This window comes from Crassostrea angulata, chromosome 1 (assembly GCF_025612915.1).
Source record: "Crassostrea angulata isolate pt1a10 chromosome 1, ASM2561291v2, whole genome shotgun sequence".
NCBI classification, from domain to species: domain Eukaryota; kingdom Metazoa; phylum Mollusca; class Bivalvia; order Ostreida; family Ostreidae; genus Magallana; species Magallana angulata.
The window spans coordinates 24,903,706-24,926,541 of NC_069111.1; the positions used below are offsets into that span (position 1 = coordinate 24,903,706).

Consider the following 22,836-nt stretch of genomic DNA (forward strand, 5'->3'; position numbering starts at 1 on the left):
ATTACACTTTTCTTCCCCTTTAATTTCGAAAGCGATTTAATTTCAAATTTTTCGAGGAGCTACAATATAGGATTTGTAAATCAGATTTTAAAACTGTGATAAAAACTTACTTTTTATCTTCTTAAAATTGCAATAAGTCCTATTCATTTACATGTACTACCACACAATAAATGAAAAAATTTAAACATAACAACCATGCGTTATCTCTGAATGAATTCATAAGTCTAATATTGGTGCGAGGTATTTATCAATGGGAGAAAGATCAGCTGAGTTTCTGATGAGAGGCATTAAGATATTGATGAAGAATTCTTTTCAATTATGAATATGACTGGTTTGATCCGTTATAAAGTATAGAAAATGTCTCATAACATTAAAACAAATTACATGATTCATTTGTATATTCCAACTAAGCCGGACAACATGAACATTAACATTTAACTTGGTTCTTCAATCGATAATATTGTATATATCAATTAATCTATTGGTCACCCAAAATGTATAATCTAAATAGATTTTGCTTACATGTACAATGTATTGTTCAAAATCTAAATTCAGTCTAATTAACTAAAGAGTCAATGAACGAGAAGGCAAATTCAGACTTGTTTTTATTTCCTATGTACAAATTGTTTTTTAGAGATGAACAGCAGTCATAACGCGTGTTAACTTGAAGCCAATGAAACACCTATTTAATATGTAGGGTATCTGTGTATTTTAACCTCGGCTCGCGCATGAAGTTCGGTTATGGTGGCATATCTCTGCCCCTTGTGTGCAAGTTATTTTTCTATCAAATATGTCGACATGCAAGATAAATATGTTGACATGCAAGATAGTTATGTCAACATGCAACATAACTATGTCGACATGCAAGAAATTGCAATCTGATATGAATTATACAAAATCTCAAAAAATCGGCCACCTGTGACATCCAAGATGCTAGATGCTATCTTTCTATGTCGACATGCAACTTATTTATGTTAACATGCAAGATAAATATACTGACATGCAACTTATAAGTTGCATGTTAACATAACTAATTTGCATGTTGACATAAATAAGTTGCATGTCGACATAAAGAAGTTGCATGTTAACATAAATAAGTTGCATGTTGACATCAATAGGTAGCGTATCTAGCATCTTGGAAGTCACATGTTGGCGATATTTGAGATTTTTTATAACTCTTATTTGATTGCAGTTTTCTTGCATGTCAACATAGTTATGTTGCATGTTGACATAACTATCTTGCATGTCAACATATTTATCTTGCATGTCAACATAATTTAGAGAAAAATAACTTGCACACAGGGGGCAGAGATATGCCACCATATACTTGGAATAATCTTATTGTAAAAAAGAAATGTTTCTAACGTTAGATGCCTGTGTTTGTTATCGGTATACAAATGTTAACTTTGTTCGGTAATTCAACAGTTTAAGAGTTTTCGGAGTTTCAATAAACCTTGTATAACAGATACCGTCCGACTTATAGATTTTCCCTTTGATCACAAAATAAATAAATATAACGATTTAAATTATATACCTAAATATAGTTGTTTTGATTTTCCCGGTTAGGTGTATTTTTTTAATTGTTCTTGGGGTCTTATTTCACATAATATACCGTTGTGTCAATTTTCTACAATTATGAAGAACAGTCCCGGTCGGGATTTAGCAAAATTATGACAAAGTATCAGGCAATTGCACAAAGCCGAACTTTAGCATACTACATGTAGATTGAAACAACTAATTCAAACTCATAATTTTTGGAACATAATGGAGGAAAACGTGAACAATTACAAATTCAAACTTTCAAGACCCCGCCTTTCAGTACTCTCGGTACTTTGATTTACCCAGAGAGACTGTGGCCGATCACGGTCTTTTTATTGTACTGCCTTTCATGTGATTTGGAATAAGAGTTTAACAACACAGTCAGTTACATGTAAAAAGTGTTATTTTTATGGCCACGAATGCTAGTACACACTTATCCTAGTTCATAGATGGATCTGCTCTCGTGATAATATTGCGTGTACTAGCTGTCGTGGTCAATAAAGCTGACTTTAATCTGCGTTGTTAAATTCTTATACCAAAATTAAAACATATAGAAGGCAGTGCGTTCCTTTACTTATACATGTTTACATAAAATTCCTCTAAAGTTAAGGTTTTTTAATGTTAAGATTTCCTGAACGGGTGTTTAGTTCAGTTTTAACAGTTCCGAATCAACTCTAAAATACCATGTTTTACAACATACATGTATAATACAAGGCACAAAGTAATATAAAAATCATTCTAGATTCTAACAACAAAGTCTTCTATACATTCAACTCAACCAGTTTTTCAAAATCCTAAGCTCTGCAATTGATATTTATTGTCGTTTCAGAAATAATTAATAAAACTAATAAATTAGAGTGTATCCACAACTCCCTTAAAAGCTCCCATTAAAACATGCGCGCGCATCAGGAAGCCAGGTTTTATCTGGCGGCCGCCAAATAATTATGTGGCGGCCGCCAGAAAATTATGTGGCGGCCGCCAGATAATAAGTGGCGGCCGCCAAATAATTATGTGGCGGCCGTCAGATAATTATGTGGCGGCCGTCAGATAATTATTTGGCGGCCGCCATATAATTTTCTGGCGGCCGCCAAATAATTATGTGGCGGCCGCCAGATAAAATATTTTTCCATCGTGGCACCAATGGGCTTCCGTATAAAAGCAGTAAAATTTTCTTAAAAATTAAGACATTCAGGATAACAAAATAAATCGTGCCTCTTTGGGAGGATAACAGTTGAAATTGACACCCCTCGAAAACCATTGTCAACCTCCGCTTCGCGTCGGTTGACAATGGTTTTCTCGGGGTGTCAATTTCAACTGTTACCCTCCTAAACAGGCACTATTTATATATTGGCATGTAGTCATGAATACAACAAGTACTAGTAACATACAAAAAAAACCACTCCGTTTAGCATATCGGTTTCTAGTATGTTGTAGGTTTTCCTTTTCTAAAATCAAATACACTGAATTGTTAAATCTCATGATGTAAGCTTTTTTGCATATGACATTTAGCATATGGCATCCTTAATGCTAATTTTAATGTCATGAGCTCAGTTGCAAAATACATCAATTTCAGAGGAATTTCTTTTCAAACAATATAGACTACATGCATTGCAAAGATTTTATAAGAAAATTGAAATTGACGACTGTTGTCCACAATGTTTATTGAGAGGAAAAAAACCCCTAAAACAAGTAATTTTAAGAATATTTTCTGTTTAAAGTTTAGAAGCGTATTTACATGTAGTTTATTTCCAGAACTGTTGTCCTTCATAGCATATGTTTTTCATGATTGGTTACATTCATATGTTTAGTTCATTTTAAGCTATATTCAATCTTTATAAAAAAAAAATTTCAGAAAATAATAAAAGTACCTTCTACTACTGAAGTACGCATTTTGGTACCACCTCCCGATTGTGCATGAAAAATAATAAATCATTGCGAACACATGTCGCACGTTTTTACAGTACATAGTAAGATTGATCAAAAGTAAAAACTTTGATTGCTTTGTAGGAGATAAACACAACGTCCTCTCATGGTTAAAACACACACCGTCCTCTCATGGCTAACACACCGTCCTCTCAGGGCTAACACACCGTCCTCTCAAGTTAACACAACGTCCTCTCAAGGCTAACACAGCGTCCTCTCAAAGCTAACACACCGTCATCTTAAGTTAACACAACGTCCTCTCACGAAACCGGGACGTCCTCTAAAGCATAGTGAAAATACCATGCTTTAATTACCTAAATACTGCAAACTGCAACCCCCCATCGTGTAACTAGAGCCATATCCTATTGAAGTACCGAATCTTGAAAAAATAGCTCAATATGAAAGTATGGTCCTCGGAGGAAGGTGGGGTGTTATGAGTCCCATGCGCGGATCTAGAGGGGGGGGGGGGGGGTCGGGGGGGTCCCGACCCCCCCTGGAAAATGAAAATTTATTAAATTTACATAGTAAAATTATCGCGAAAATATGCCTCGGACCCCCCCCCCCCCCCCCTGGCAAACACAATTATCCTTCGGACCCCCCCCTGGAAAAACTGGATCCGCGCATGAGTCCTCGAATGGTCGGTAATGCATGTATGTGTGTGTGTGGTGGTGGTGGTGGGGGGGGGGGGGGGTATTTAATTTTGTAAATAAAAAAAATTACCAATAGGTTTCCTAAATGTGCCACCGTGGAGGAACCATCCCGTAGTTGCTATGTGCCCCACACCAGAAGTGTTGTGTTCAGTGATAATTTAGAGTCATTGATTCCTTTATTCTTAATAAAAACAAGATACTTTAACTATATTATAGTAAACTAATATTTAAAGTTAGATTGAATTCAAAGAAATGATTAAGTGTCATATTAATAAAAAACCAAAACACATGTTTAAAATTCAAACCTACTTAAGATTGAAAAAATTGTGAGATTTGAATTTTCGCTCGCATAATGTCACCTGATTTTCAAGGCCAGAAAAAGTCACATGATAAGACAATGGTTGACGGCAGTCACTTTTATACCTCTCACAACGTGTGATCAGAGTGCCAAATCAATGTGCGCAGATATTTGCATCAGTTGGGAATAAATAGAATTAGGCAGCTGTGTGATATATAAAACTTTTACGTAAATGATTGACAGGTAATTCAGTTATTTTTTCGTTCATATTTCAAGTTTATGCCAGTTAATGACCCTGTTTCACGTAACGTTTTTGAACTTTGAGGAGAGCACAAATTTTTTGTTTTGTTTGTTGTAAACGAGGTGCAAAAGATGCATACTAAATTTTTTAAATATAAATCAGGGACGTATATACGAGCCTAACGTTAGTATATACGTTCCCGAGTAAATCATGGGGTTTTGTCCCGAGGCATTTGCCTTTGGGCGTCCATTGAAAACCTATGCCTATGTGGGGTGAAAAAAAAAATGTCTACAATTCTATCGTCATTATTATAATCTTCCACCTATATTATTATTATGACCATAATAAATAAACTTTCATCATGTGATTATACCCGCACTTTCTAAAGAAATTTCGGGTATATTGTTGTTACCCTTTTCCGTCCGTCCGTCCGTCTGTCACATTTTACTTTCTCAAACTACTCTTACATCTTATAAACCAGCAAACTGAACTATTGGAGTTTGATTTGGGGTGTCATGTTGTTTTGTAAAAAGGTTTAAAAAATTCTCTGGTAATCCTGGGGGTCAAATAATTGGTAAAAAATGTTTTTTCACAAAAAACCTTCTTCCTCTAACTCCTCCTATATTTTCAACCGTAGACAAATCATCTCTTGGAATATGTTTTAGGGTATCCTATAGATGCGCAATAAGGTTTCGGAAATTTCAATTTTAGTAGCCAAATGATCTTCTAGAATATGATTGGGGGTGTCATATTGAAGTGTGATCAGGTTCCAGAATTTTTTTAAATTAAGGGATCAGTGGGCAACAAAAAATGATGTTTTTTTGCAAAAAAAAGTATGGTTGTCAGAACTCCTCTTGCAACTTTTGGAGTAGCTACGTCATATCTTGGGATATAATTGGCGCTGTCCTACATATGTGCAATAAGGTTTTAAAAATTTAGATTTTATCCAGGGAGTCAAATAGTAGCAGAAAATTGATGTTTACCCCTCCAAAAAAACCCATAGATGCCAGAACTCCTCTTATGATTTAATGAACAGACACATCATATCTTGGGATATGATAGGGGCTGTCCTATGGATGTGCAATAAGGTTTTAAAAATTTAAATAACATCCAGGGAGTCGAAAAGTAGCAGAAAATTGACATTTATCACTCCCAAGAAAACCCTAGATCCCAGAACTTCTCTTATGATTTAATGGAAAGACACATCGTATCTTAGGATATGATAGGCATTGTTCTATTGATGTGTCTCCCCACCCCCACCCCGGACCGTGCATGTATCCCTGCTTACACTGCATATAAAATGACGTTTCATTTTCTTAAAAAAAAAAATTGTGTGTATTTTTGCTTAAAATCAAAAAACTTACATTTACACTTTTCTTAATTGTCGAATGATCTATTAAAATCAAAATATAGTTTGGGGTCTAAAAAGTCTCATATACTGGTATAAAGTGTTTTTAAAAAATCTCATTACACCTTGCATAATTGACAAATGATCTATTGAGATATGATCAGAAGTCTTATTTTCTACCTGGGGGTCAATAACTAAATTAATTACAGAAAATGATTAAAATTGAATGTTTATCCTCCACATCCACCCCCCCCCCCAATCAAACCTGGTTCTAAAGATTCAGTCTTCTTTCATTCTTACATGTTATATGTATTCGGAGCAATTGTAATGTCTCCTAAACAAAACAGATTCATCATTAGGCTAGGAATTACCAACATGAGTCAAACACTACATATGAATAAGATAAAATACTTAAATATTTCCAGTTCTAAAAAGTGAAGGTGACTCCAACCTATATACCATTTGATGCGCAATAACACAAAGAGCAAGAATAAATATGGTTTAGGGATGGGGATCTCAAAAGTTATCAAAATATATCATCATTTCCTTTATCATCATTTAAGGGGGGGGGGGGTTTAAAGACAACACCTGGGGTCATATACTTTACACCATTTGATGCATCATAATGACATTAGAAACAAGAATTAATATACCGGTATATGGTTTAGTGGTGGAGATCTCAACAGTTTTCAAGATATTTGGTATTTTTCTGTTTCATGGGGTCAGAGCAATCCCATAGGGTCATGGCCTATGATGTCCATGATGCCTATACATCAACGGCTTATTTCATTATTTTCAATTCAATTCAATTTCAATTCAATTTTTTTTACATGGTCCCTTAAAAGTGAGGGGGCCAACTCCATGTTAATTCAATTTTTGGGAGTTGATTTTAATCAACTCTCCTATGCAGTTACTCAGACAAACCAAAAGTGAAACAGTGTTTGGACCTCAGCACAAATCAATGCAGCTGACAAGACTTAGTTCTTGAAAATAATTGATTACTGGTAATTCGATGTAATGTATGCTAAAGCATTGTTTTTCAAGGAAACGTATTTATAAATACCTTGAAAATAGTCAGATTTTAAATGGTACGAACTATTTAAATATTTTTTGTAGTCGTATGTATTCCGACGCCAGAGTTCAATATATAGTCTCGTTCAACTCGACGCTCGGCTGTCTCCGTAAATCCTTGTCGGAGATTTACGGTGTCAGCCGAGCATTTGGTTGAACGAGACTAGAGTTCAATATGCTTGGATCCCACAGGCACTTGTTTCTGAGAAAAAAATTTACCCTATAGTATAACAATAACACAAGGTGTTATTATTATACTATAGGGTAAATTTTTTTCTCAGAAACAAGTGCCTGTGTTGGATCCAATACAATTTTCGTGAAATATTTCTATAAGTGATACATAGTTTGATTGAATTAATGTTATCTTTAAATATTATTAAACATGATTCATATGTGGATTTCTTGACATTCTTGTTGAAAAAGTCCAAAAATTCATATTATAAAAATATGCGTAATTCAAATTAAAAACTACATGTACTTGTCATGCAAAATAACATATCATTGATTTTAAAATAAATAAACATTGACAAAATCAACTCCAGTCAGTTCTTCAGTACTTTGATTTGTATGTAAAATTAAGAAATATCTTGCTGTGCCAAAAAGTGTGGGGAGGGGGGGGGGGGGCCAGGCCCCCCTGCCCCCCCCCCCTCGATGCAACGTGCCTGCGCAATGGGTTTAATAGCCCATCTGTATACTTTTAACTTCAATTCAACTGCTTATTTCATTAGGGTTTAAGGTAATGGTCCATACCCCACTAGATAAATAAAATGCGTACAGAATTTTTTCATATTTTTCAAACGTGTATCTTAGGATATGTTCTTATCAAATTTTACCCTGTTTGCTGGTCCATCGGTATTATAAAAGCTAGGGCCGTTGCTAAAAATAGAACCGATTGCGGAAAATGGCGCTTTTCTCATACATAAAGAATATAAGCCTAAGCCTGAAATTTGATTTTCAACAAATCATTTTTTGACTTATATCCTATGTAAAATAAAGTAATTATTCTTTCAAAACAAAAGTTTTTATGTTACACTTGCTTATTTATTTAAAAAAATAATAAATCTGCATACAAATTAGATAAAATGAATAATTTTTCAAAGAGAATTAAGCTCTTACAATTTTATTTACGTACAGAATTCTCTAAAATTTTGACATTACTTACAACTTAACGCCCTTAATCAATTAGAAATAAAATTACCTAAGGGACCGGCCTTTTCAGGATCACAATTGGCATATTTTTGGTAAAATCATTAAAATATATATTTTGAAAAAAGGTCCTTAAAAATAAAACTGTGCATAGGTTTATTATTTCATAACTCTAAAATATATGTTTTGATTATTGTTGAATAGAAAACATGATTTAAAAAAAAACTGTTGATTAATCTGTATTATCTAAATCGCAAAAGATGGTTTCTTTGGATATCGGTAAGTAGTATGGATCGAGATCGGTATTTAGAAATTGCAGTCACATGCGTGGATAATGCTAACTACCAGATATATGCCTTCTAAACAAAACCTCTATTTAAACTTTATTCAAACTTTTTTTTACTGGTTTTAAAGACTGTTCTTATAATGAAACAACTTCTCTTCAGTGCATGATTTTAATTCTAAAAACATTTTTTGTGGAAAATAAATCTATGCTCGTTGCTAAGCGAATAGGATAAAGATGATATAGGTCAAATTATTTCCCCTTGTGTTTTTATCTCCCTTATCCACTGGAATATAGATCTCGGTCAGGATTTTAATTTGGATGTTTATAGACTTTCAGGGATTAATGTTCAAAGAATGGGATTAAATTCAACCTTATAATAGATTGATGTTTATGCAGGACAAAAGTAAGCGGTCTATATTTTCAAAACGAGTACGCAATCAACACAACCCAGTCATGTTATTTCGCTGATTAATACCACGGTAGGCCTAATTGATTGCAGTTGTCATGATTTTTGATATATTTGTTTTGAATCAATCTCTATGTCAGCTTGATATTTTTGTTTTGAAATACACCTTTTAACGTTAGGTCTTAATTAGATCGGGCACGGATAAGACGTAATAACGCGTGAATTACGTCAGACGTTGTTTTGTGACGTATGGACAATTACCTTAATAACCCATTTGTATACTTTAAATTTCAATTCAACTGCTTATTTCATTATTTTCAATTCAATTTTTTTACATGGTCCCTTAAAAGTGAGGGGGCCAACTAAATGTTAATTCAATTTTTTGTATATAAAATAAAGAAAAATCTCTGCTGCGCAAAAAAGTGAGGGGGAGGGGGGGGGGCAGGCCCCACCGCCCCTCCGATGCTACATGTCTGCTTACAGTTAAGCGCAATGAGTTTAATAACCAATTTTTTTTACTTTTAACTTCAATTCAACGGCTAAATTATTTCATTAATTTCAATCTAATTTTTTTTTAACACGGTCCCATAAAAGTGAGGGGGGCCAACTCCATGTTAATTCAAATTTTTGTAAGTAAAACTAAGAAAAATCTTTGCTGCGCAAAAAAAAGGGGGGGGGCATGTTTATCCACATAAATATCAACATATGTGTTTTATACCACCCTAAATCAGTAATTACCAGAATATCTTCTGACCTGGCAGATCTGCATTGAAAATCATTGCACAATATAATTATGTCTTTTATTTTGCTCTGTTTACTATCTTCTTTGATTGCAATTGCATGTACATGTTATCAATATATTCTATCCATGAGGATTGTGTGTGTTTGGTGGGGGGGGGGGGGGGGGTCAGAGTAATTGTGTTTGCAGGGGGGAGGGGATTGGGGTCCCAGGTGTATTTTTTGGTAATTTTACTATTACGGTAATATAAATGAATTTTCAAGGGGGGAGGAGGGTCTGGACCCTTCATTCTCATCCTCCACCCCTTCTCTAAATCCACGCACATGATGATGTTGGCACACGGAAGCAACTCTAAAGCCGGCAACTGTCGAGGGGAGGGGGCATAATTTAGTTTTGTTTGTAATGATTATATAGACCATTCTTTCTTTGACATGAAATGTTAAGATTATTGATTAACTTAAAATTAACATGCCAAAAATTCAACCCCAAATTTTACATAAAAGGCTGCTTAATGGTATTTTAAGATGGGATCTCAATTAATTCAATTTATGAAAATTAAAATTTTTAGAAATTACCAGACATTGCATGTAGCCTTCGTTTTTACTAAAACTGGTAAAAACAGTGTTATTTAGGGGCAAACACTTGGTGGGGGTATTTATACTGTCTAATGACAGCATTTAGTTTATTAATTTGCTGAAATCCCATTGCATACATGCATGTGTGTGTGGATCTAGAAAATTTTCCCAAGAGGGGTCCAAGGGATAATTGTGTTTGTAATGAGGTTTGGGGGGTGGGGGTCAAAAGCCTATTCACAGTAACTTTACTATGTGGATTGAGGAAATTTGAATTTTCCAGGGAAGGGTGGATGTCTACACCACCTGACCTGCACATGGCATTACCCATACATGTATTGTCATTTTAAAATGATGGAAAACAAGAAAAATGATTGTTGGAATGATGGAATGACCAAAGTTTATAGGTGATATGTTCATAATTATGATTTATTTTAAGAAATAAAAAGCAATGTTATAAAGTTCACTGGTATATGAACTTGGTTGGTCACCTGATCAAATCCTGTGAAGCCAAAAGTGCTTCTCAGAATATTTGATTATGTACCTGTCCAACCAAGTTTACATCGCGATTATATATATATATATTTGTTTTCCCTCCGACTGAAATGTCACACTTTCATTGGTTTAAACATAGCACGTGATTGCCTCATATATCTCTATATTTGTTCGGTGAGAAATAATATTAGGCAATATGGCCGTCACTGGCCGACGCTTCGCTTACTCATTTTGACATTTCATAGTATTTAATACATAAACCGCATGCCATAAGTTCTTAAAGTATTTGGAGTAGTTGCCCTTTGAAATCTTTAAAATTAGAGTAGTTGCCCTTAGAATATTGACGTCACATTGTTTTGTCTGGAGCAGAACAAAATGGCAGCGTCAAAATTTGCTCAAATCTCTTCAGAGAAAGGGAGAAAACATTTAAAATTTAATAGCAACAAAACATTGCAAGTAAACATGGGTGAAGCAAAGGTTTTTAAAGAGTATTTGAAAGGTGAGATTGCAAATTTTGAAGAGTTTAAATGAGTTAAATTGGATGAAATGTTAGGCATCTTGAACCTGGCTTTGCGTAGATCATTGCTATTTGTGAATAAATATGTCGCTTGATAGTCCTCGGGAAAAACAAAACACTTATTAGGTTAGTTACTGACTCACTACGGAAATATATTGGGTTAATCAATCTCCTAGACAGCTCGGCTTCGCCTCGCCATCTTTGAGATTTGAGAAGCATATCATATATGTGATATGTAATTAAGTGATGATTCCACCATTCATGCTGGAAAAACTACAGTCAAAGTTGGACTGTCTAACTGTTTTGACTTGAATGAAAAATAGAAAAATATGTTTTCAATATCCTACTACATGTATAAATTTTATCTCGCAGGACCATAACCTGCTATATCTTTAGAACACTGTAGCTTCTGTGGATTTTTCTTGTGTATGACAAAGCCTACAGCTTAAGAAGACCAGCGTGTGATCATTTTATGAAAAGAACCTCCTTTGTTTTCTCAATAGACGATTATATCACTACATAACAGGATGTTCCTCTTTCATCAAACATTACAAACTTTTGCGTATACAGTACATGTATATAATCTTATGGACTTAAATTCCAGTAAATTCTAGCTGTCAAACTCGGGCATTGAAATTGTTTAAAGTAGTTTAAGACTCAAAATTGAAATAACTATATGTATTAATTTTATGTTTAACTTAGCTTGTATACCAGTAGTGACTTGTAGAGCTCTGTTTTATTCCCAGGATCTTATTTATAAGCAGTGGATTTGACTGAAAAGTTGTACTTCATTACTATTTACTTGGTATTGTATATTAATTAGTTTTCTTTCAGTTTGCAGCTTTTTTACTTTGTGCATGTATTATCTATTATGATAATGGAAAATCCTGACATTATTTTATTTTAGCCACTTGATTTAGATTATCAAGAATATAAAATAGCAAACAGGATACATCGATCATAATTTCATATATTTTACATCTGTCAGTAAAGTAAGAGTGACATTTTAAAATCTGCGAGATATGCTTCTTGTGATTTTATGCTGAACTTAATTCCTTGTGTTTAATTTAGAATCTACTGTAACATCGTAAGTAAAACTAAAACCATCTTACTCCCCCTTTTGTTGAGCTGAATTTCTGACATTTTGTCTGTTGTTGTCATTTAGCAAACTCGTTAATGAAGTCGGAACAGAAATGCATTGGATATATTTTTAATAGAGAAATAAATAGCGCAGTGGAAATAATCAAGTAAAAAAAAAATTATGCTTAATAAACTGTTTCAAAATATTTCGTGTTTGTTTAGAGCTTTTTAAGTTTGTCAACTATCTAAATTAAACTTACTCTGAACTGAAAACTGTCAAACAAGACATGAATTTATTATATTTTATAAATAATAATAATATAAATATAGATAAACCCTTGCATATGAGTTCTTTTCATTAATTGCGTAAACCAGTTTTTAGAATTGATATTCAGATGGGCATTTTGGCACATGAGCTTTCTAAATAAAGTACCGTAAAAATGAATAATTAAATTCAATATCTCTAACACTGATATCTAGAATACAATGGATATGTATGTCCCAACCATTCATTTTTAGCTCACCTGAGCTGAAAGCTCAAGTGAGCTATTCTGATCACATTTTGTCTGTCATCCGTCTGTCTGTAAACTTTTCACATTTTTAACATCTTCTCAAGAACCATTAGGCCAATTTCAACCAACTTGGCACAAAGCATCCTTAGCCTAAGGGGATTCAAAGTTATGAAAATTAAGGATCACGCCCTTTTGCAAAGGGAGATAATTAGGAATTTATGAAAATTTTCGAGAAATTTTCACAAATCTTCTTCTCATGAACCATTAGACCAGGAAAGCTGAAACTTGTGTAAAAGCATCCTCAGGTAGTGTAGATACAAAGTTGAGAAAATCGTGATCCCCGGGGGTAGGGTGGGGCCACAATGGGGGGGGGGGTCGAAGTTTTACATAGGAATATATAGAATAAATCTTTAAAAATCTTCTTCTCATTAACCATAAGACCAGGAAAGCTGAAACTTGTGTGAAAATTCATCCTCAGGTAGTGTAGATACAAAGTTGAGAAAATCATGATCCCCGGGGGTTGGGTCGGGCCACAATGGGGGGGTCAAAGTTTTATATATGAATATATAGAGTAAATCTTCAAAAATCTTCTTCTCAAAAACTAATCAGCCAGGAAAGCTGACACTTGTGTGGAAGCATTCTCAGGTAGTGTAGATACAAATTTTTGAAAATCATGACCCCCGGTGGTAGGGTGGGGCCACAATGGGGTATCGAAGTTTAACATAGGAATATATAGAGTAAATCTTTAAAAATCTTCTTCTCAGAAACTAATCAGCCAGGAAAGCTGAAACTTGTGTGAAAGCATCCTCAGGTAGTGTAGATTCAAAGTTGTGAAAATCATGACCCCTGGGGGTAAGGTTGGGCCACAATGGGGGGTTGAAGTTTAACATATGAATATATAGAGTATATCTTTAATAAAAATCTTCTTCTCAGAAACTAATCAGCCAGGAAAGCTGAAACTTGTGTGAAAGCATTCTCAGGTCGTATAGATTCAAAGTTGTGAAAATCATGACCCCCGGGGGTAGGGTGGGGCCACAATGGGGGGGTCGAAGTTTTACATAGGAATATATAGAGTAAATCTTTAAAAATCTTTTTCTCAGAAACTAATCAGCCAGATGTTTTTTTATAATTGTTAAGACTTTGGCCCCAGGACAATTCTTTGGCTTCACAAGAAGGTTCAGAGTTTGATGTACGTTTATAAAATCCCATATATAAACTATTGTTAAGGACCTTTTTGAGAACTGCAATACTCAACATATGATATGACTATAAAATCATCCTGTTAGAAAAGGGACTAATGATTATAAAAATAAGAATATCCAGGAGAAAATGGATTTTATTTATACAGGATCTACATGTATTATTGTACATTGTCCAGATAGTTTGTATTATGACTCCATTAAGCTGATTTTATCATACCTATTGTTCCTCAGGTGAGCGATGTAGCCCATGGGCCTCTTGTTAAGTATTTTACCCTCGATATCTCAAATACTTGAATACCTAGAAGTTTTTAAACATTCTCTTCTAGTTTGAGATTACGAAGTCTGACTGTAATTTGTTTTATTTGTTTCTTAAATTTAAAACTATATACATGTGTACTTTTATATGAATTCATTATTCAGAGATATTTTTTCCCTGTTCTACAGAAGTGCCTGAAACACCTTTCCTCAGCATCATATGTCTGACTACAGTGATGATGAGGAGACCGAGGAGTCTGCGTCCCTTCTCCCCACGAAGGAACGGCCACACAGCCGCCTGACCACGAGGGCCACTTCTCCTTTTGTTAACTATGTTTCCGTGCCTGTCACTCCAAGACAGACCCCCACAAATCAAGTCCTGAGCAACGGTTATGAACAAATTGGCAATGATGATACAGACACCAGTTCAATACCTTCCACGGAAAGCAGTGCAGGGTTCTCATTTTTTGCTTTGCCAAGGAAGCAGAAGGCTATCTTGGCCAGTGTTTGCATGGCTGATTTCCTGTCTTATCTCTGTTTGTCATTGCTTGCACCTTTTTTTCCTCAAGAGGTGAGAATTGTATACTATAGTCTTTGATGATGATATAGATGTTAACAATACACATTAATATTTTCCATTTTTTTATTTCAAGATTTAATATATATGAACACTTCATACAACTTTGTAAAATTGTGCAAAAAAAGTTTACCCCTACATGTATCTACACAATAACTGCATAAAATTGAAAATTTGAAGCCTTTTGCCAGCATTAAAAAGAAATAAATATTTTATTAGGGATATACATATGAAACCATAAAGCAATAAAATGTTTGGTATAATTTTACCGGTAATATGGGTTTAAGTACCATTTTAAATATATATACCGGCCGGTATATATAAATTATATGTTAAAACTAGATTTGTTACAGTAGAGGTCAAATATCCCCTGTACATCTGTATGTACCTCAAATTTTACAAATATAGCACTCATATCTTAAAGTGACACAGTGCTCAAAAAAGATGTTTGACTTTTTGATTATAACAAAGGAAATAAGAAGAAATATACAAAATTTCGGCATATGGAAGATTTCACTCATCATAGTTCATCACTTATCAGTTTACAAGTCGTTGTTTTTGACATTGATTTGAGTGTCACGTGATTGCGATTGCTGTCTAAAAATAGTTACAGTGGGATTGTCTCACTGAGAAAATTATTTGAATTTGAAGATCGATTTTTAATGTCCCTAGTAAGAAACATGCATTTTTAAGTAGTACATTTCAATAAATATTTAGTTCCTGAAGACATCCGGTTTCACCGAGAGGCCATTCTATCATGATATATGCCATGCTGCAGTATTTACATTCCCATGCGCTTGCATTGCTATGAAGCTGAAGGGAGACTCAATATTTATGCATTGGCCCAATGCTTAATTATATTTTTCTCTTTTTAATTGGATTTTTAAGAAGTTCATCTTTTCATATGATATATAAAATATGTAGAAATGGTGTAATAAATCGATATTTAGTAAATATTGGTTTTTGCGTCACCATGTATCTTTAATACATGTGATACATAAAACAATATATTTAAGTCATCCTATCTCAATACTTGACATTGTACCTCTATGACATCAAGGAAATTCAATTTTTTTTTTTAATTTCTAAAACTTATTTATAAATAGTTCCTTTTCAATTATGTTTGGCCTTTGAAAGTAACCAGCTCCACTCCCAATAAACAGGGACCAAAATCCCTTAATTGGCTTCTGAGAAAAGACACATGTAGTACCAGGTAAAGAATTCAGAATTGGCTGGAAAATATTTTCATCAATGTGCTCTGTGTAATGTATTTTTCGGTCATTTTTTTGGGGGGGGGGGGGGGGGGGGGGGGTTGATATGACAATCAAAACAAAAATGTTGAATTCATTTCTTAGATAGATGTCTTTCGGTATATATTTTTACATTCTTTGTTTAACTTTGAAAGTGAAATGCTCTATCAACTATAAAGTCCATTGTCTGAATGCTTAGTCTGATGTCTTTGGTTACAGGCAGCTGATAAAGGAGTCAATGATACTATATCTGGGTGGATATTTGGTGTGTTTGCCTTAAGTCAGGTTGTGTTTTCTCCCTTGTTTGGAAAATTGGTAAGGGTTTTTTAACACCTCTCTCTCTCTCTCTCTCTCTCTCTCTCTCTTGTTCGTACAGTAAAAGTAATGCAACTATCAACCATCATACCATAAGCAAGTGCATAGCACACGCAGGGATCATTGTGATGTCAAAATATTACTGTAACCCAACATTTATTAGTGACGAATCGATTTTATTTCACGAATTTACTTTGGATATTATAATATGCAATGACTAATTCTTAGTCTTGTTGTAATAAACGACTTCAAAAACTGGTTTATGGCGAGGAATCTTTAAAATGACCAGGCTCTTGTGAACCTTGCAAAAATTTCTCGCACACGAATTAAAGTTGGTTTACAGTACCTTGATCTTGACCCATTAAAATGTTCACACAGAAATAAACCTATTTGATAGACTAAGGTTCATTATCGTCGCTTACCCACAGGTAATCGTGTCTTTTACTTATCACATAAGACACATTCACACACGGATATCCCACGATAAAGGTTCATATAAAATATAAGAAAGGTATTTGAAAATTTGAGCACAATGTATATACTTGTAACTAACAGTAAAAGGGTTAAAGTTTTTACTTTCATTAAGTACATGTATATTATCCTGTTATCAGAATTGCAGTGGAGAATTAGCATTTGTAATAATTATTAGGGCTCCGCTCTGCGGGTGCCATATAGTGATCAGTCTGTCCATCCTTTCGTCCATCTGTCCTTTCATCCATCCATCCTTCCGTCCCATCTGTCCATCTGAGATCTCTTGTCCGGAACATATCTTCTCTCCCCTTGGTCTAATCTGGCTCATACTTCACCCACAGAGTGCCTTTTGGTTAAAGGTGTGCAGTGACCTTGAACCATGTTTCTAGGTCGAAGCTGAAGGTCATAGCAGAATTATATGAAAAGTCCTTGTCAGGAGCATAGCTTTTTTAGCTCACCTGAGCCAAAGGCTCAAGTGAGCTTTTCTGATCACAGTTTGTCCGTTGTCTGTCGTTGTCGTCGTTGTCGGCGTCGTTGTAAACTTTTCACATTTTCATCTTCTTCTCAAGAACCACTGGGAAGATTTCAACCAAATTTGGCACAAAGCACCACTAGGTGAAGGGGATTCAATTTTGTTCAAATGAAGGGCCACGCCCTCTTTAAAGGGGAGATAATTGAGAATTATTGAAAATTTGTTGGTATTTTTCAAAAATCCTCTTCTCAAAAACTATTCGGCCTGAAAAGCTTAAACTTGTGTGGAGGCATTCTCAGGTAGATTCAAGTTTGTTCAAATCATGGTCCCCCGGGGTAGGGAGGGGCCACAAGAGGGGGATCAAGTTTTACATAGGAATATATAGAGAAAATCTTTAAAAATCTTCTTCTCAAAAAATATCAGGCCAGAAAAGCTCAAATTAAAATGGGAGCATCCTCAGATAGTGTAGATTCAAGTTTGTTCAAATCATGGTCCCTGGGGGGAGGATGGGGCCACAATTGGGGGATCAAGTTTTACTTAGGAATATATAGAGAAAATCTTTAAAAATCTTCTTCTCAAAAACTATCAGGCCAGAAAAGCTTAAATTTAAATGGGAGCATCATCAGATAGTGTAGATTCAAGTTTGTTCAAATCATGGTCCCTGGGGGGAGGATGGGGCCACAATTGGGGGATCAAGTTTTACTTAGGAGTATATAGAGACAAACTTTAAAAATCTTCTTCTCAAAAACTATTAGGCCAGAAAAGCTCAAATTAAAATGGAAGCATCCTCAGGTAGTGTAGATTCAAGTTTGTTCAAATCATAGTCCCTGGGGTAGGGTGGGGCCACAATAGGGGGATCAAGTTTTACATAGGAATATATAGAGAAAATCTTTAAAAATCTTCTTCTCAAAAACTATTAGGCCAGGAAAGCTCAAATTAATATGGAAGCATCCTCAGGTAGTGTTGATTTAATTTTGTTCAAATCATGGTCCCTAGGGCTGAGGGTGGGGCCACAATAGGGGGATCAAGTTTTAAATAGGAATATATAGAGAAAATCTTTAAAAATCTTCTTCTCAAAAACTATTAGGCCAGGAAAGCCCAAAATAAAATGGAAGCATCCTCAGGTAGTGTAGATTCAAGTTTGTTCAAATCATGGTCCCTGGGGGTAGGGCGGGGCTACGATAGGGGATACATTTTTATATATAGAGAAAATCTTTAAAAATCTTCTTCTCAAAACTATTAGGCCAGGAAAGCCCAAATTTGAGTGGAAGCACCCCCAGATCGTATAGATTCAAGTTTCAAGTCAAGTCACAATGGGGGATGAATTTTTACATAGGAATATATAGAGAAAATCTTAAAAATCTTCTTTTTAAAGACTATTTGGCCAGAAAAGCTTAAACTTGTGTAGAGGCATCCTTGGGTAGTGTAATGCAAGTTTGCAAAATCACAGTCCCTAGTGATAGGGCGGGGCCGTGATGGCGGTTTGAATTTTTACATAGGAATATATAAAGAAAATCTTTAAAAATATTCTGGGAAAGTTTTCGGTCCTTAACTCAGTACTTAGTGTGAAAGCACAGGTTATGCAGATTTAAATTTGATGAAACCATGATTCCATAGAGAAAAGTGGGGCCACGAAAGGGGGGGGGGGGGGGGCCAGGTATACAGGAATAGAGAAAAATCTTCTTACAGGTACAACAACAAAAGGGGCTTGGTATTTACCAAAAAAAAAGAAGTGGATAAAAATTGGGAGATTTTCAATTTTTTTTAGCAATATCTACTGTACTTAGTTGTCAAGATATTTTGATACTGTAATGCTAATTTGATCAGAATTAAGGCAATTGTTGCTCAGTGAGCGATGTGGCCCCTGAGCCTCTTGTTCCATTTGGTCCAATCTGGCTCTTACTTTACTCACAGAGTGCCTACGATCAAAGGGTGTGCAGTAACCTTGAATAATGTTTGTAGGTCAAGTGTCAAGGTCATATTGGATCATGCAAAATTCTTTTTTCAGAGCATATACCGTATATACTCTCCACTTGACCCTATTTAGCTCCTACTTCACATTAATAGAGCTTTTGGGGTAATGGTGTGCAGTGACTATATAATTTGAACCAAGTCAGTGTGACAGTAATAGAGGATCTCTTTATAATTAGTTTTAGACCATAGATTATTTTCCATTTCCTTAATTTTGCTCAGGTTGAACAAAAATGCCTTTATGTAAGGGGTAATGAGATTGAATTAAAAGTTTTATGCCAGCTGGAAAATTTGTAAGTTATAAGTCAAGGTCAAAGAAATATTCTCTCATATATATGTCCATTATTTAAGCGGGGCCCTTTTGAGATGATCACCATTTCAATGTTGTCCAATTTGTACCAATTATAACTCAGTCTGTATAATTTCTTAATATCCATTCGCTGGCAATTTTATTTATTGATTAAGGGTTTCAGGTCTACAGTTTATTGTAACAATTTCTATAACTTAAATACATGTATGTGTTTTCTGTATTGATAATTTCCTTGCATCTATTTTTTTCTCTCTCCATTTCAGCTTCCTTATGTGGGAATTAAATTCATGTACTTATCAGGGTTGTTCTTGAGTGGAGGATGCACTCTGTTATTTGGGTAAATTTTATTGTTATTTTCTAACTTACTGTCATCATTGTTCATGGGGGACCAATGTTCGTGGCTTTCGTGGATAACCCTTGCCCATGAATTTACATCCCCTCAAACTTAGATAGAATCATTTGTTTAATATTTACTATACAGGGTATATTGGTTTCGCCCTGTCCGTCTGTCTGTAGACGCAACTTTGTCCCTCGTATAGAATTTTTTACTACTGCATGGAACAGTCTGAAAATTTGTACATATGTTGATCACTATCTGAAGATGTGCACCTGCAAGTTTTTTAAGATCAAACAAGATTTAATGATTTTTTGACAGTTTTCATTTTCCTTATTCTATATATTGTACACTGATGTTGAAAAGTAAGGGAGGTAATCCTTACAGATTTTATTAATTAATTAATACATGTAGTATTAAAACACTCTAAAATTTAAATAAATACATCTAGATGGAGGTTTTTTGTCTTTATGTCTTAACTAAATTTTTTTATAAGTATTCTATCAACTGACAATGCAAAATTTTTGTTTGCAAATGATAAATTCTTAGGAGCTAATAAGAACATCAAAGACAAGTGTGGCTGAATTCATTTGTCCCAAGGGGGCCATTATCTGAGCCATGGTTTAGATGGAGCATGTGTTTAGGGGAAATTGATAATCTGTAAAATGGGCAATGGTTTTGGGGCTATTTTAAAACTGTTTCATGTAAACCAAAAGTTTCTATCATTATAAGGAAATAAATAATATCATTATTAATAAAGAAGTTAACTATATTTTTTAGAAGTTGTTTAAATTTATTAATCAAGTAAATCGATGAAGTGACCCTATAGGGCATTAATTTAAATGAAATTCAAAATTACTGATATGATTGTAGACTTTTGGCAATTTTAAAATTGTTTGTAATATTAAATTTTCTTTTTTACATATTTTTACATTGTATGGTAACTATGGTAATGTTTTGGAAGTTTATTAAATTTAACAAGCTCATCAATTCAAAGAAAATCATAGTTCTATGGGATCAATTTTTAGCTCACCGAGACGAAGTCAAGGGAAGCTTATGCTATACTGTAAATTCCTAATTAAACACGAGGAATTAATATCCGCGTAAAATCGCGAGAAGCATCCTTCGCGGATTTAAAAATCTCGCCATTATTTTCTGAGAGTTGAAAACTATAAGAAAAAAGGAGAAAACTTCAAGGTTCGCGATTTTTTATTCTCGCGATTTGATACAATCCAGCGGGATCGCGGAATTAAGTACTCGCGTAATATAAGGAATTTACAGTACCCCCGGCGTCGGCGTCCGGACCTGGTTAAAGTTTTTGTTGCAGGTCCTGTATCTAAGCTATTACTTGTCCTATCTTCACCAAACTTGCATGGATGATGCATCTGGACCTACTTATGGACTTGAAAGACTTGGATGGTGAATCTGAGTCCTAAATTTCAGATGCTGGAGGAGGTTAAGGTTGTTGGACCAGGTTAAAGTTTTTGTTGCAGGTACCCTTTGATAGCAATATCTAAGTTACTGCTGGTCTCTACTTCACCAAACTTGCATGGATGGTGTGTCTTATAATGTTGATGCACCAGACAGGCTTGAGTGCTGAATCTGAGCTATAGGTTTCGGATGCTGGAGGAGGTGAAGGTTTTTGGAGCAGGTTAAAGTTTTTGTTGCAGGTGCCCTTTGATAGCAATATCTAAGTTACTGCTGGTCCGTACTTCACCAAACTTGCATGGATGGTGTGTCTTATAATACTGATGCACCAGGCATGCTTGAGTGCTGAATCTGAGCTATAGGTTTCAGATGCTTGAGCAGGTTTAGGTTTTTAGAGCTGGTTAAAGTTTTTGTTGCAGGTGCCCTCTGATGATTATATCTTAGTTACTACTGGTCCTAACTTCACCAAACTTGGATGGATGGTGCGTCTTATGATACTGATGCACCTAACAAGCTTGAATGCTGAATCTGAGCCATAGGTTTCGAATGCTGTAGGAGGTTAAGGTTTTTAGAGCTTGTTAAAGTTTTTTAAGCAGGTGCCCTCTAATGATTATATCTTAGCTACTCCTGGTCCTAACTTTATCAAACTTGTGTGGATGGTTTGTCTTATGATACTGATGCACCTGACAGGCTTGAATGCTGAATCTGAGCTTTAGGTTTCGGATGCTGGAGGAGGTTAAGGTTTTAAGAGCTGGTTAAAGTTTTTGAAACAGGTGCCCTCTGATTATTATATCTTAGTTATTACTTGTCCTAACTTCACCAGACTTCCATGGATGATGCGTCTTATGATACTGATGCACCCGACAGGCTTGAATGCTGAGTCTGAGCCATAGGTTTCAGATGCTGGATAAGGTTAAGTTTTTTGGAACAGGTCACATGTTTAATAGATAATAGCACTATTTCAAACTTGCATAGTTGATTAAACTGTAATATGAATGAATTGCAGAGGTAGCTTCAGATGCAGAGCTTGATCTCGATTATCAAAGATGCTAAAAAATTTATCTTAGTTATTACAGGTCCTAACTTCACCAAACTTGGATGGATGGTGTGTCTTATGATACAGATGCACCTGTATGGATGCTGAATCTGAGCCATAGGTTGCAGATGCTGGAGGAGGTTAAGGTTTTAATTGCTAGTGCCCTCTGATGATGATCTCTTAGTTATTACTGGTCCGAACATCACTAAACTTGCATGGATGATGCGTCTTATGATACTGATGCACCTGACCGGCTTGAATGCTGAATTTGAGCCATAGGTTTCAGATGCTGGATGAGGTTTAGTTTTTTTGAACAGGTCACATGTTTTATAGATGATAGCTTGCATAGTTGATTTAACTATATAATAAATGAAACGCAGAGATTGCTTCAG

The 22,836-nt window shown here is 34.9% G+C and overlaps 1 protein-coding gene across 2 annotated transcripts in view; it reads left to right on the top strand.

The window, feature by feature from the left end:
• Positions 1-4,478: 4,478 nt before the first annotated feature.
• LOC128175223 (MFS-type transporter SLC18B1-like) overlaps positions 4,479-22,836 on the top strand; it is a 59,050-nt gene continuing 40,692 nt past the window's right edge. Inside the window, exons 1-4 of one of the 2 annotated variants that reach the window (XM_052840692.1) lie at positions 4,479-4,653; positions 14,470-14,851; positions 16,327-16,422; positions 19,910-19,983. In XM_052840692.1, coding sequence (XP_052696652.1) covers positions 14,501-14,851; positions 16,327-16,422; positions 19,910-19,983 — 521 coding nt within the window. In that variant the 5' untranslated portion in view covers positions 4,479-4,653; positions 14,470-14,500. Of the gene's footprint in view, positions 4,654-11,403; positions 12,037-14,469; positions 14,852-16,326; positions 16,423-19,909; positions 19,984-22,836 lie in introns of those variants that run through there. The other variant, XM_052840698.1, reaches the window with a different exon arrangement.